Genomic DNA, 13,684 nt, shown 5'->3' with positions numbered 1-13,684 from the left:
CATGTTTGAAAGAAACTTGTTCCCCATATACATTTTCCTATAAAAAGTGAAGTGACATTCAGCCAAGTATGGTGACCCATACTCAGAATTTGTGCTCTGCATTTAACCCATCCAAAATGCACACACACAGAGCAGTGAACACACACACACACACTGTGAGCACACACCCGGAGCAGTGTTCATCATTTATGCTGCGGTGCCCGGGGAGCAGTTGGGGGTTCGATGCCTTGCTCAAGGGCACCTAAGTCGTGGTATTGAAGGTGAAGAGAGAACTGTACATGCACTCCCCCCACCCACAATTCCGTCCGGCCCGAGACTAGAACCCACAACCCTTCAATTGGGAGTCCAACCCTCTAACCATTAGGCCACGACTTCCATGTATTGCAAAACCTTTGCATCAAGCTCAATATCTCCAAACTTCTCAGAACGCAGATAGAACCTTATAATTCCAAGGGGACGCTGTGGCAAATGACCCCTTGTACATCAGCAGGAACTGTAATCCAGTCATTATTGTGCAAGTAGTGTGTCATCACCTGTAGCTGTGTGGGATCTTCAGTGATATTGTGACAAAATGACCTGAAAGCACACATGACTCTTTTGTGTTGATCAGATGAGTTTTCATTTATTTGGGTATATTGGCAATTAAAATTACTTTTGGTTTCAGAAATTAAATTGTACAAATAAAGTGTGAGGATAGCACTGAATAGAACACAGCCTTGCTTCAGCAAAATCACCTCAAACAAGAAACTTCTAACTACAGGCGGAGAACACAATTAACAATGTTCTATACTCTTTAAAAATGGTATTTTAGTTGCACTGCAACAAAATTAAGAGTCATAGATTTCAAATACTTTGATTTATTCAAGGCCATGTAATAAATGCAGAAAAACAATGTTCAAAAAAAGTTTCGGATAGTAAGATTTGTAAATGTTTTTTAAACAAGTCTCTTATGCTCACCAAAACGACATTTATTTAATAGGAAATAGAGTTAAAGCAGTAAAATTATTAAAATTTTAAATAACCGTAAAAAAAAAAAAAAAGAAATACTGTTTTACTATGAGGTTTAATTTTCAGCAGCCATTACTCTAGTCTTCTGTGTCATACAATCCAAAATAAATTAAAATCTGTCTTATTTTTTGAAAATTACTCACATTTTCACAGGTTCTGAAAGGGGTGTCCAAACTTTTGAGCCCCACTGTATGTATCTTCTAAAAAGCCTAAACGTATTTCACTACCAGAGATACCGCCAGTGTACCACCATAGTCCTCAAAGTTTCACTTTATCAGAGTTTGTGTTTGTCCTCAAATTGGACATAAAATACTGTCCCCTAAGTGTAGGCAAAATGTCAGGTCTGTAAAGAGGGTTTTAATTGAAAATAAGTGATATTTGAAAAGTTATATTTGTACTGGAGGCTTCATCTGTAGTGGAGTTATATCTTTCTTTTGTCTCTAGACCATTCATAAAGGGATGTACCCAAAGGTGTGTGTGTGTGTGTGTGTGTGTGGTGCTGATCCAGAAAATGCATGCACTGCTCCTTATTTTACATTCAGAGGAAAGCAAGCACATGCTTTTTAGTACTCTCCAAAATGGTGCTAGGGTGAAGCATTGACCAGAATAATTGTTGTATAAAGTAATTATTTGAGTTATTATTGAATTTGGCATTTGCACACAAAAAGTATTATCATAGCTTCATAAAATTATGGTTGAACCACTGATGTCACATGGACTATTATGTCAATGTTCTTGGTAACTTTCTGTGCCTCAAACGTTATGAGACACTTGATGTCTATGGAAGATCAGAAAGCTCTCTGATTTCATCAAAAACTATATTTATTTGTGTCCTAAGATGACCAAAGGTTTTACAGGTTTGGAGAGACATGAGGGTAAGTAATGACAGAATTTTTTTTTTTTTTTTTGTTAACTATCCCTTTAATAAGATTTATTTTCTATTTCATAATTTATTTCATTTGACTCAAAAAAGCAATAAGAAATGAAGTGAAAGTGCCATACAGCATAAGAAATGTCCACTAACTTACAACTAAATATTCTAACAAATATAAGCACACTAATAATTTGAAGTGAACTGAATTTTAACCAAGGCATACAACACGTTTAATAATAGCATCACATTATTCTGTATGATAAAATGTGGAGATCAGTATCACTAGAACATTAAAATAAACTAATAAGTCACAAAACAGGTCAAGCATTGGCAGCTGTGTCTTATTTTACTACATGACCTTATCTGTCAGATGCAATAAAGTTTTTATTCAGATAACTACAGGTGTAAAGATCACTTTCTCATTGAGCGGGAGTCTTTGATCTTGTAACTTGTGCAAAAATACAACAGAATACAAAATAATAATAATAATAAATACAATCATACAAATATGTCACCCTGGACCACAAAACCAGACATTTTCAAAATTGAGATTTATACACCATTAAAAAGCTGAATCAATATTTTTCTCATTGATGTAGGTTTGTTAGGATCGGACAATATTTGCTAGAGATACAACTTTTTGAAAATCTAGAACCTGAGGGTGCAAAAAAAAAAAATCTAAATATTGAGAAAATCACATTTAAAGTTGCCCAATGAAGTTCTTAGCAATGCATTTTACTAATCAAAAATAGTTTTTTACATATTTATGGGAGGAAATTTACAAAATATCTTAATGGAAAATAATTTTTACTTAATGTCCTAATGGTTTTTGGCATAAAATAAAAATCATTTTGTTCCACACGATGCATTTTGGCTATTGCTACAAATATACAGCAGTGGCTTAAGACTGGTTTTGTGCTCCAGGGTCACATATATTTATTGACTGTCTGATTAATTTTAGTGCATTTGTAAGGCACTACTCTTTGTAAGGCTGCTTTAGAAAGATCTGCATTATGAAAAGTGCGACAAATACAATTGAAGTGAAAAAAAAGTAGTTACTTAATTAAGTCAAATGTCACCACTTGTTCCAGAACATATCCACTCTTCTGAAGATCTGATTAGTCAGTGTGTGATGCTGATGTCTGCTGTTTCTTCTTCTGTTGAAGACTTCTGGATCTGATGTCATAAACCAATATAGCAACAGTAGCCACGCCCACCAGAGCAGAAAGAGCCAATCGGATCACAGCTTCAGTAGAACCGCAACAGAGGATACAGACTTCTGAGAGAGGAAATGAATGTGATTAAAATATATATACGGCCCCCTGTAAGATATGTTTGTACATTTTAGAGTTAAATGCACTGGATTGATTGACTTTGAGAGCAAACCATTTTCAATATCAAGAACCCCAGACATTGAGCTGCTCGTGTGCAGTGTGCCCTTCGCTTGGATCCTCCCAGTGTGAGAGACTACATACTTCTTTAATTAAACTGCTTTAATCCATATAACAATTTCACTTTTAATTTAATTTGCAGATGCATCACCAAAGCAATGTGATAAAACAACATTTATGTCATTAAGAAAAGTTTAAAAGTATTTGCCAGTTGGATATAGACAGATTACAGCAGTCTATTAATGTGAAACACTGATATAGTCGTACTACCACAGACATACCTGAACATGTCTGACAGAGTTCAGGGTTGAGATGTGTGGTCTGGTTTCTGATGGGATTGTTCACCACACAGCTGTAGAAATCATCCAGACACTCCAGATGTAAAGAAAGACTTCTGCTGAGATCAGACACACTGATGCTGGACAATAAACTGTTTCCTTTGTACCAGGAGAGAGACACAGCACTCACATTCACCACTGAACACAGAAATGCACATTTGGACGCCGATGATCCTGATGATGATAATGATGATGACGAAGATGAAGGTTTTTTTTTAGAGTAAATGGTGATGACAGGAATGGGCAGATGACCTTAAAAAATAATGCAGAATATATCTGATACAGAAAGTACCAAAGCCGTGACATAGTGCAATTATATATATATATATATATATATTATATACACACACACACACACACATATATATATATATATATATATATATATATATACACACACACATATACATATATATATATATATTACAAATGTCTTCATTTTTAAGTCACTTTTAAGAAATTTATATATATATATATATATATATATATATATAACTTTTGCCATCTGGCCGGCGCCTCAGAGCCGCAAACACCAGAGCAGCAAGGCACAAGAACAGTTTCTTCCCCCAGGCAATCTACCTCATGAACAGTTAAATGTTCCCTACTTATGCTTATAAACGTGCAATATCCTTATATTTATTTGTTAACCCTCCATCCTAGAACATTCCTGTATCTCACTCAATCCTATTCCATTATCATTTATAGCACAATTGTTTATACACTTATTTATTTGCCAATTTGTAAATCTCTTTTTTTTTTTTTTTTTTTTTTTTTTTGTGTGCTGTTGTCTCTGTGTACAGGAAGCTTATGTCACTAAAACAAATTCCTGGTATGCGTAAGCATACTTGGCAATAAAGCTCTTTCTGATTCTGATTCTGATATTATATATAGTCCATGTCACGGACTATTGCAATTCTCTCTTGGCAGGTCTTCCAGGCAGTTTTATCAAACCTTTTCAATTAATCCAGAAGATTCATTTTTAATGAGCCGAAAAGAATACACGTCACGCCTCTGTTTATCTATTTGCACTGGCACCCTCTGCCCATTTATATTGGGGGGCTGAGGTGAAAGTTGTCTCCAGCTACAAATATTTAAGAGTACATATCAATGATGACTTAAAGTGGAAATCCAACTGTAATAGTCTGGTAAAAAAGGTTAATCAAAGGCTGTATTTTCTGAGGAGGCTTAAAAAGGCTGGCTTGGGACCTACAGTTCTATCATCTTTTTATAGGATGTGTGGTGGAGAGCATCCAAACATCTTGTATAACAGTGTGGTATGGAAACTGCTCTGTAACAGACAGGAAGGCCCTACAGCGTGTGGTTAAGATGGCAGAGAAAGTAATCGGTTGTAGTCTCCCTGCAATTGGAGATATATACATCAACAGATGCAAGACTAGGGCTGCAAGTATGATGAAAGACTTATCTCACCCTGCCAATAGACTATTTCTATTTGACCCTCTTCCTTCAGGCAGGAGGCTGCGCAGCATCAGAGCTAGAACATCAAGGTTAAAAAACAGCTTCTATCCCGAAGCCGTGAGACTTTTTAACACTGCCAACTGCAGAATTGATAAACTTGCGGTCCTAAATTAGATTGCACTAACTTTATTAGGATGCTGCAAATTTTTTAGGGGTTTTAGTGTGTGGAGAGACTGTACCCTTAATATGGGCTTATATTATTATATCTATTGTATTTATTGATGAGTCGTTAGTTATTTATTGTGAATGGTTTTAACCGGACCTCAGTACCTAATTTCTTTTGTTGATTTTGATTGCTTCCAATGTCCTCATTTGTAAGTCTCTTTGGATAAAAGCGTCTGCTAAATGACTAAATGTATCTGTATATATATATATATATATATATATATATATATATATATATATATATATATATATATATATATATATATATGAGACACTTTATAATAATAATAATACAATAAAATAATAATAATGATATATAATTTTTAGGGCTGTCAAATGATTACAATTTTTAATTGAATTAATCTGAATTTTCAGTGGATTAATCAGGATTAATCACTATTTGCAATTACACCTGAATCCTAACCATTTTTTTTTTCCTGAAATGCATACCAAAAGATAAATAACAGGACACAGATACATCATTTTCATGTATTGATTCATCAACATGTGGTTCTTTTTTTCTGAATTTCAAAAGTTTAACATTTACTTCGATCAAATTTACCTGAGCACTATATCAAACCATGCCATTTAACTACAGATAGTGTAAGAGTTTTAGGTGAACCTGTGGTTAAATATAGCCACATATCTATGAAATTATGCATAGAGAAACTCGAAAGAATGAACTCAGAAACACAAACATGCGCCCTCTGCACTCTGGGCACTCTTGTTTTTGGGAGGTGTTCATTTGCTCTGCCGCAATAATTTAGGATCGATATTTTCACGTTCTGAAGGCTTCAAGTGCCAGTAAAACCAAGTAAAAATGCATATGCTTTTCCAAACAGCTGTAATTTTCACTGTATTGCATGTAGGCATTATGCGCAAGCGCAGTGTGAAACACAGGACGCTATAACAGGAAGAAGCTCCAGCGTATCAACTACCAAAGCCGTCTCTGTTTATCGAGCTTGGCATGAATGTATTTGAGAGTAACTGGGGCAAAACCTTAAGCTTCTTCGGTGTTTTTGTCGCGGCGCTCGCCGCTGTTTTTTACTATCTTGAGAATTCAGAGATCAACGATACTTTCCAGACCTGAATAATTTGTCACACTGCGCATGCGTGAAATGCGTAAAAAAATTTGACGTAATTAACAACAAACAACTAATTTATGTCGTTAACGCGCTATTTTTGACAGCCCTAATAATTTTATAATAACATTTTCAATAATTATGACAGTGATTATTGTCAAAAGATCTTTACTCACCATACACAGTAAGATTGAAGATGTTGAACAGTGTCTCTGATCTGCTGCTGGTGACTTTATAAAGTCCAGAGTCTGTGATTCTGGTGTTTGTGATGGTCAGAGATCCAGTCTGATCCAGCTCCAGTCTGTCTTTGAATCTCTCACCAGCAATATCATCATAAACACTGCTCTTATTGTTTTTTCTGTTGATTTGAGCGATGAGAAAGTCGTTTTGTCCAAATTTCCACATTATCAGATCATCTTTCTGTATATCAGTATCATGTGTGTGGAGAATGACAGAATCTCCCTCCATCACTGACACGGATTTCAATTCATCAACACCAAACACACCTGATGAACCAACACATATATTTGTACAGAATTGGCAGATTTACCAGATTTTAACTGCAATAATTTCACTGTATAGACTAATACAATAATGTGTGATAAATTAAACCATTCAATGCCTATTGTGAGAGAAAAAAAATACATCATGAACACAACATTTTAGTAGGCTATATTAGTAAAACTTTAAAGTGAATGCTATAAATGATAACTAAAGTATGCCCATTTGGAAAAATTATAATATGCATGAATTAAGCCATAAAAAAAAAAATACTTACCAGCCAGACTCCATGAGCACAAACAGATAAAAATTAAATTCTTAAACATTTTCTTCAAATAACAAGAGACCTGAATTCAGAAAAGTTGACATTTAAAACAAAACACAGGAGAAATGTTCTGTTAAGTTCCTGAAAGCTGAAAGTGACAGAAGAGCTGGAGAGCTGAGCGCTGTCGGTGTGTATTGTAGTGGTTGAGTGAAGCTCTGAGGTAAGTGTGAAGAAACTGCTCCAGTTACACCTCCCACACAGTTAAAAATACCTTAGTAGTTAAGTTGAAAAACAATAAAGGCTCATGATCCCATTTCTCCCAGTTCAGCTTTTTAAAGGTTTCTAAACATTTCATATTAAATCATTGACGTTACTGACATTTAGTTTAGAGTTGACAACAAAGAGATGCATTGTGTCCTCACAGCAAGAAGGTCTTAATTTTGGGTCTCGACTGAGAAGGCTTTTCTGTGTGTTTGGTTTTTCTTGTGGATGTTCTGTATTTAAGTAATTATTAATTAATTATAGTATGTATGCTGTATTAATGTAATTGCAGAAAAGAAAAGAAAAAAAGAAATCAGAAGGGAAACAGTCACACTGTACCTTATTGAATGAAAATTAAGCTCTAAACAAGTTCTGGTCACGAACACCCTCAGCACTGCTCATTTTAAGTAGCCTAAGTCTTCGGCCCATGTTTTTTTTTTAACTAATTCTTTGCAAACATCTGATATTATTTTATTTTAAAGAAGTAACGGGCAAGCAAATGAAGTCATATGATTTGTAAAGGTGGCATATAGGGTGTCAAAAGTGGTTGTAAACAGGATGTTAACAGAGGCCAGAGACAGGATACTATAAAGACAGATGCAAAGAGAAGAGACGTGTCAGTGAAGAAAATATTTGACAGAAAGAGCAATCAATGTTCTCAATGCTCAAATATTCAAAGAAAATCCTAAATATTAAATTGGATGTAGGAGTTTATGTGATATTATGACTGAAGGAAACTGACTGATCTTCAAAAAAAGTTTTGACAGCCTTTTCTTTTCACCTTGTTAGAAAGATGAACATTTAGACAGGCTACTTAAGAAACCCACCCTCAACCCATCTCTTTTAGAGAACTACAGAAAAGTTACCCTTCTTTCCTTCATTGCAAAAACACTTGAACGAGCTATGTTCAACCGAGTCTCTTCCTTTCTCACACATAACAACCTTCTTGACAGCAACCAATCTGGTTTCAGAAGTGGACATTCAACTGAGACTGCCTTGCTCTCAGCTGTTGAAGCTCTAAGACTGGCAACAGTAGTATTCAAATTTTCAATATTTATCTTGTTTGATATATCTTGACACGGTTAACCACCAGATCCTCCCGTCAACACTTCTGACAAAGGGCATCTCAGGAACTACTCTCCAGTGGTTTGAGTCTTACCTATCAGATAGGTCCTTGAAAGTATCTCGGAGAGGTGAGGTGTGAACGCAGCATAACACAACTGCATTTTATTTTTCCAGGTTTTAGAACATAGTCAGATTCTCATTTAACATAACACTGTCCTTTGAACTGTGGCTTTGTTTAACTTAAGGAAAAATAAATCATAGAACTACTCCTCAATAAGCCTTCTTGGTTTTGAGACTATTAGTCCACTGGCAAATCTCACAGGTAAACTTGGGAGCTCAGTGGGACTGAAATCTCTTTTTCATGTTTAAGTTTCCATTTGTTGCTTTTCCTCTGTGTTGTCACAACCCTTATGTTCAGTCAGATTTTGATTTTCCATGTCCTTCCTTGGTGTGTCACTTTGTTCTTTTGATTTCATTAAAAACTTTCTGTTCCTTCTGTACACCTTTCCCTTAGGTGTCTGAACAACATAAGATCTTGGCTGCTCAGAATTTCCAGTAACTTCAGCTGGATTCCATGTGCCCTCATGCCATATTCTTACACTGTCACCAACCTGGAGTTTCTGAAGAGGTTTGGATCGTTGAACAAAATATTCCTTCTGCTTATATTTTGCCTGTTTTCTAACACCTGCTGTACTGGGTTAGTTACTGTGCTAGACTTCAGCAACTCTGATGTCATCGGAAGTCTTGTTCTTAGTCTTCGACCCATCAACAGTTGTGCTGGAGATGCTTCAATATCCTCCATGGGTGTGCTTATCAAGTTTAGCAGAGACAGGTAAGGATCTTTTCCATCAGCCTTGGCCTTCTTTAGCATATTTTTAACAGTCTGTACTCCTCTTTCCGCAATTCCATTCGACTGTGCATGATGGGGGCTTGAGGTTTTGTGCAAGAATTCCAACTCTTTCACAAATACTTGAAATTCACGTGAGCTAAACTGTGGCCCATTGTCTGAAATTACTGTTTCAGGAATTCCATGTCTGGCGAATTGTGCCTTCAGATGGGTGACGACTGTTGTGCATCTTGTATCTCTGTTCTCAGCCACTCGACTTCAATGAACTTGGAGTGATAATCCACTAAGAGTAGATACTTCTATTGGTCAAAGGCAGGGCCGTGCACAGGGGGGTGGCCCGGTGGCCAGAGCCACTGCCCCTCTGCCCTCATCGACTGAGGTGCCCCTTCCCCAACGCTCCGCTCAAAGCATTCCGTTGATTCCGCGAATCCACTCCAGGTTTTCCCGCTCGCTCCGCACTCCGCAGCATCACTCACAGTATGTGTCTGCGGCGCTTGTGAACACGACATTTCACGAAAGCTGTCACATTAACACGTAGGCTATGCAAGACAGTGGTTGAATCTGCTAACATTTTTTTTTTTTTTTTGTATTTATGTCGGTAATGTTTTGTGCTCTTGGTCTTCTACTAGTGCTAACAACTTGTACAACATATCCACATTCTAAGAAGCTGCTTGTCTAATCAAATTATAATTGTACTCTCGATCAGATCAGATCTAATACAAATAACTACATTTTCTGTTGTTGGCACACTTTGTAGACAAGACAACCATAAAAAACAAACAAAAAAACAATGCCTTCACAAAAAAGAAGACAGACAGAGAGAGAAAGAGAGAAGGGAGGCTGCTAAAGGCAGTTCAACGTTGCAAACATGGATTCAAAGCTCCAGCAAGCCAGCAGGTGAATCATCATATAGAACAGTTAGCAGACAGTTTGTCTGTTTAATTATTGTAAGTATATCTCCCATTATAATCACTTGTCTTAGATGAGACTAACACATCATAGGCTCTAAATGAGTTGTATATATAGATTTAGGCTGTATGCTAATATGAAATTAAATGTCTATTACTTATTACTCCATTGAGATGAGGCAGAGGCAGGCTCAGAGAGTGAGGGAGAGCCCATTCAGCATCAGCCAAATCAGACACTTACAGGTAAGTGTTGTTAAACTGGCTGACAATAAAGGATTCTGAATATGCTAGAGTTTTATAACAAGAAAGATAGACATTAAATTATTTGAATGGAAGAGTAATTATATTACAAGAACATACATTTAATTAGCACTAATGCCTAACAATTGTATTTAAAATATGATTGTAACAGGTTTGTTATTCATTCTCTATATTAAGATGAAAATGCCTCGGAATCAATTCAACGGAGTAAAAGTGAAGGTCTTGGAACTGAGCCAGAGACAGAAAAAGTTCAGAATGAGAAAGAAAGGCAATACAATGAGACAGAGAGGGAAGAGACAGATGCAGAACAGGAAGATATTTTGAGCGTGTACTGTCTTCTTTTTTAATTGTACATTTTGTAATAATTGGAAAATTTGTGTTAACAAGCAACCACCCCCTCAGTGCCCCTTTTTTTGGTTTAGGCCACTGCCCCTCAAAATGTTTGTGCACGGCCCTGGTCAAAGGTAAACAAGTCAACACCTATTTTCTGCCAGGGTCTTTCAGGAACACTGTGTGGATGTAATGGTTCTTTGGTTTGGCGTTTCTGGTATGTGCTGCACACATCACAGTTGTTTAGCAACTCTGTTATGCTTTGTGACATTCCAGGCCATAATAGCACATCTCTCGCTTTCCGTCTGCAGCTTTCTATGCCAAGATGACATTCATGAATTCGCTTTAGCATATCTGCTCTCATTGATGCTAGAACTTTGAGCCATTCTTCTTTGAAAGAAAAAATCCATCCACAACTGAGATTTCCTCTCTGAAGTTCCAATATCATTGTATTTCTTTTGCTGCTTGGCTCCTCATTTCAGGCCATCCATTTAGCACTGTCTCTGTGAGTTTTGTCAGAATCACATCCTTTTCAGTTTCCTTTAGTTTCTCATTTGACACAGGTAGGTTTGACATTACCATATGCACTTGAGCTTCTATTTCTTTATCAGGAGAGTCGGTCTCAGGTATGCATGCTCTGGATAATGCATCTGCTATATACACATCTCCTTACCTGGCTTGTACTGTACGTTCACTTGATATTTTTCTAATCTCATCAACAGTCTCTGTATTCTAGCTGGAGCGCTGCTCAACGGCTTTTTCATTATTGCTTCCAGCTGTTTGTGGTCTGATTGTACGTCTACCTCTCTTTCATAAACGTACTGATGAAAACGCTCTGCTCCAAACACAATCGCCAACATCTCCTTTTCTATTTGCGCATAACGCTGTTCTGTTTCAGTCAATGCATTCGATGCGTAAGCCATTGGATTGTCTTCTTGGAGTAAAACAGCACCCAGCCCTCTTTTAGATGCATCGACAGAAAGTGTTACTGGCAGACTGACATCGTAGTATCTGAGCTAGGGGGCACCAATGAGCATCGTTTTCAATTTGTTGAATGCGCGCTGATGTTCCTCCTCCCACTGCCAGGCAACATCATCTCTGGTAAGTACACACAAAGGCTCAGTGTGTTGTGACATGTTTGGAATGAACTTTGCAAGGTAAGTGACCATGCCTAGAAATCTCTCCACATCCTTTTTGCATTCTGGAGTGGGAATTTTTCTGACAGCCTCTATTTTGGTCTCATCTGGTTTCAAACCATCCTTTGCAAAGAAGTGATCAAGATATTTGATGTCCTCTAGGCCTATCTTGCATTTCTCCATATTCAGCTTGAACTTCTTGACCCTTGCTCTCTCTAGCACTTGCCTCAGTCTGTAATCATGTTGTGCTTTTGTTTCTCCCCTGATCAAAATATCATCAATGTATGTCTCAACACCTTCAATTCGATCAAAAAGTTGTTTCAACGTCCTGTGGAAAACTTCTGGCGCTGAGTTGACCCCAAAAGGGAGTCAGAGGAATCTGAAGTGATCAAAAAGAGTGTTGAATGTACAAAGGCAAGAGCTGGCCTCATCTAATTTGAGTTGTCAAAAACCTGAACTTGCATCCAACACTGTAAAATATTTTGCTTTTGACAGTCTGCTTGTTATTTCTTCTACTGTTGGTAATTGTTAGTGTTCTCTCATTACCGCTGTGTTGAGATCTCGGGGGTCTAAACATATTCTTAATTTCCAGTTAGACTTTTCCACAATCACTATGGGGTTGATCCACTGTGTGGGCTCTTCAATCCTTTCTGTTATTTTTCAGTTTTTCAATTCGGTTCAATTCTTTTTTCAGGTTTTCTCTCAGGGTCACTGGAATTGTCCTGGGTGGATGAACTTTTGGAATTACATTTTTATCTATATGGATCGTGTGATCCAGGCGACATACGCCCTCAAACACATCAGCATACTCTGTGAAAATATCCATCTTTTCACTTTTGCTCAATTCCATCACTCACTGTATGAGCCCCATTTGTTCACATGAATTAATTCCTAATATTGGTTTAGCATCTGATTGAGTTTTTTTCACATGAGTTTTCTTTTTATATTTCACCGTCCAGTTACTCTTTCCTTTCACAGGTATTTTGTCTCCAGTGTATGTTGACAGTTTCACATTTGTGGGTCTGAGTATGTTCTTTTTTCCAATTCTTTGCAGGAGGCTGTACAGGATTACATTGGCTTGTGCACCAGTATCAAGTTTAAATTTGACATGTTTGTGCTCCAGTTTCAAGTCAACTGTCCATTCATCTCTCCCTGTCTGCATTTGCACTGCACCAACGAACAGACTAGGTCTCTGATCTGTGACGTCATCATCAACCGCATGCACTTTCTTAAAATTACACATCTTAGCAAAGTGATTCATTTTATCACAGTTATTGCATTGTTTGCCATATAGGGGGCAATTGCATGACAGTGTTTCCCACAGAATTAGATTCTATTTGCGGTGGTGTGGTGTTTGGGGACCGGGGACGGGGTAATATATATAATCTATTTTTTGTGACAAGTACACATTTCCATTACCATTTCCATTCCAGTACAATATATACTATGGTAGTCAATGGGGACCGAGATCTGTTTGGTTACAAACATTCTTCCAAATATCTTCCTTTGTGTTCAGCAGAACAAATAAACTCATACAGGTTTGGAACAAATTGAGGGTGAGTAAACGATGATAGAATTTTCATTTTTGGGTGAACTATCCCTTTAAAGACATTGCTTTTGCTACATTGCTATGCCATTGCTACACTTTCTATGCTATGACTGCTCCACAGACTTCTTGTTGCAAATTTTGCTCACACACACACACACAAACCTGGACCTGGAGATGGACACACACACACACACACACACACACACAAACTCATTAACTTACTGACA

The 13,684-nt window shown here is 37.1% G+C and overlaps 3 protein-coding genes across 3 annotated transcripts in view; all 3 read right to left on the bottom strand.

The window, feature by feature from the left end:
- The window catches only part of LOC127988517 (SLAM family member 8-like), a 52,807-nt gene extending 42,973 nt beyond the window's left edge, over positions 1–9,834 (bottom strand). Inside the window, exon 1 of the mRNA XM_052591324.1 lies at positions 7,183–9,834. The gene's annotated coding sequence lies outside the window, so the exon portion shown is untranslated. The remainder of the gene's footprint in view (positions 1–7,182) is intronic.
- Positions 628–13,684, bottom strand: part of LOC127988515 (SLAM family member 5-like) — a 74,095-nt gene continuing 61,038 nt past the window's right edge. The window contains exon 5 of the transcript XR_008161691.1: positions 628–734. The gene's annotated coding sequence lies outside the window, so the exon portion shown is untranslated. The remainder of the gene's footprint in view (positions 735–13,684) is intronic.
- On the bottom strand, positions 668–7,251 carry LOC127988505 (hepatocyte cell adhesion molecule). The gene is made up of 4 exons (XM_052591307.1): positions 7,113–7,251; positions 6,511–6,840; positions 3,555–3,863; positions 668–3,161 (listed from the first exon to the last, which is right to left on the bottom strand). Exons 1-4 carry the CDS (start codon positions 7,159–7,161, stop codon positions 3,001–3,003), a joined length of 849 nt encoding a protein of 282 aa, XP_052447267.1. The 5' UTR covers positions 7,162–7,251; the 3' UTR covers positions 668–3,000.

Source organism: Carassius gibelio, chromosome B22 (genome assembly GCF_023724105.1).
Source record: "Carassius gibelio isolate Cgi1373 ecotype wild population from Czech Republic chromosome B22, carGib1.2-hapl.c, whole genome shotgun sequence".
Lineage (NCBI taxonomy): Eukaryota > Metazoa > Chordata > Actinopteri > Cypriniformes > Cyprinidae > Carassius > Carassius gibelio.
This window is presented reverse-complemented; position numbering and strand designations above follow the sequence as displayed.

Coding starts and splice junctions, on each gene's coding strand:
- LOC127988505 (XM_052591307.1), bottom strand. CDS start 7,161: ATGTTTAAGAATTTAATTTTTATCTGTTTGTGCTCATGGAGTCTGGCT. Junction 6,841..7,112: donor GTGCTCATGGAGTCTGGCTG/GTAAGTATTTTT, acceptor TTGGTTCATCAG/GTGTGTTTGGTGTTGATGAA. Junction 3,162..3,554: donor ACTCTGTCAGACATGTTCAG/GTATGTCTGTGG, acceptor TTCCTCTCTCAG/AAGTCTGTATCCTCTGTTGC.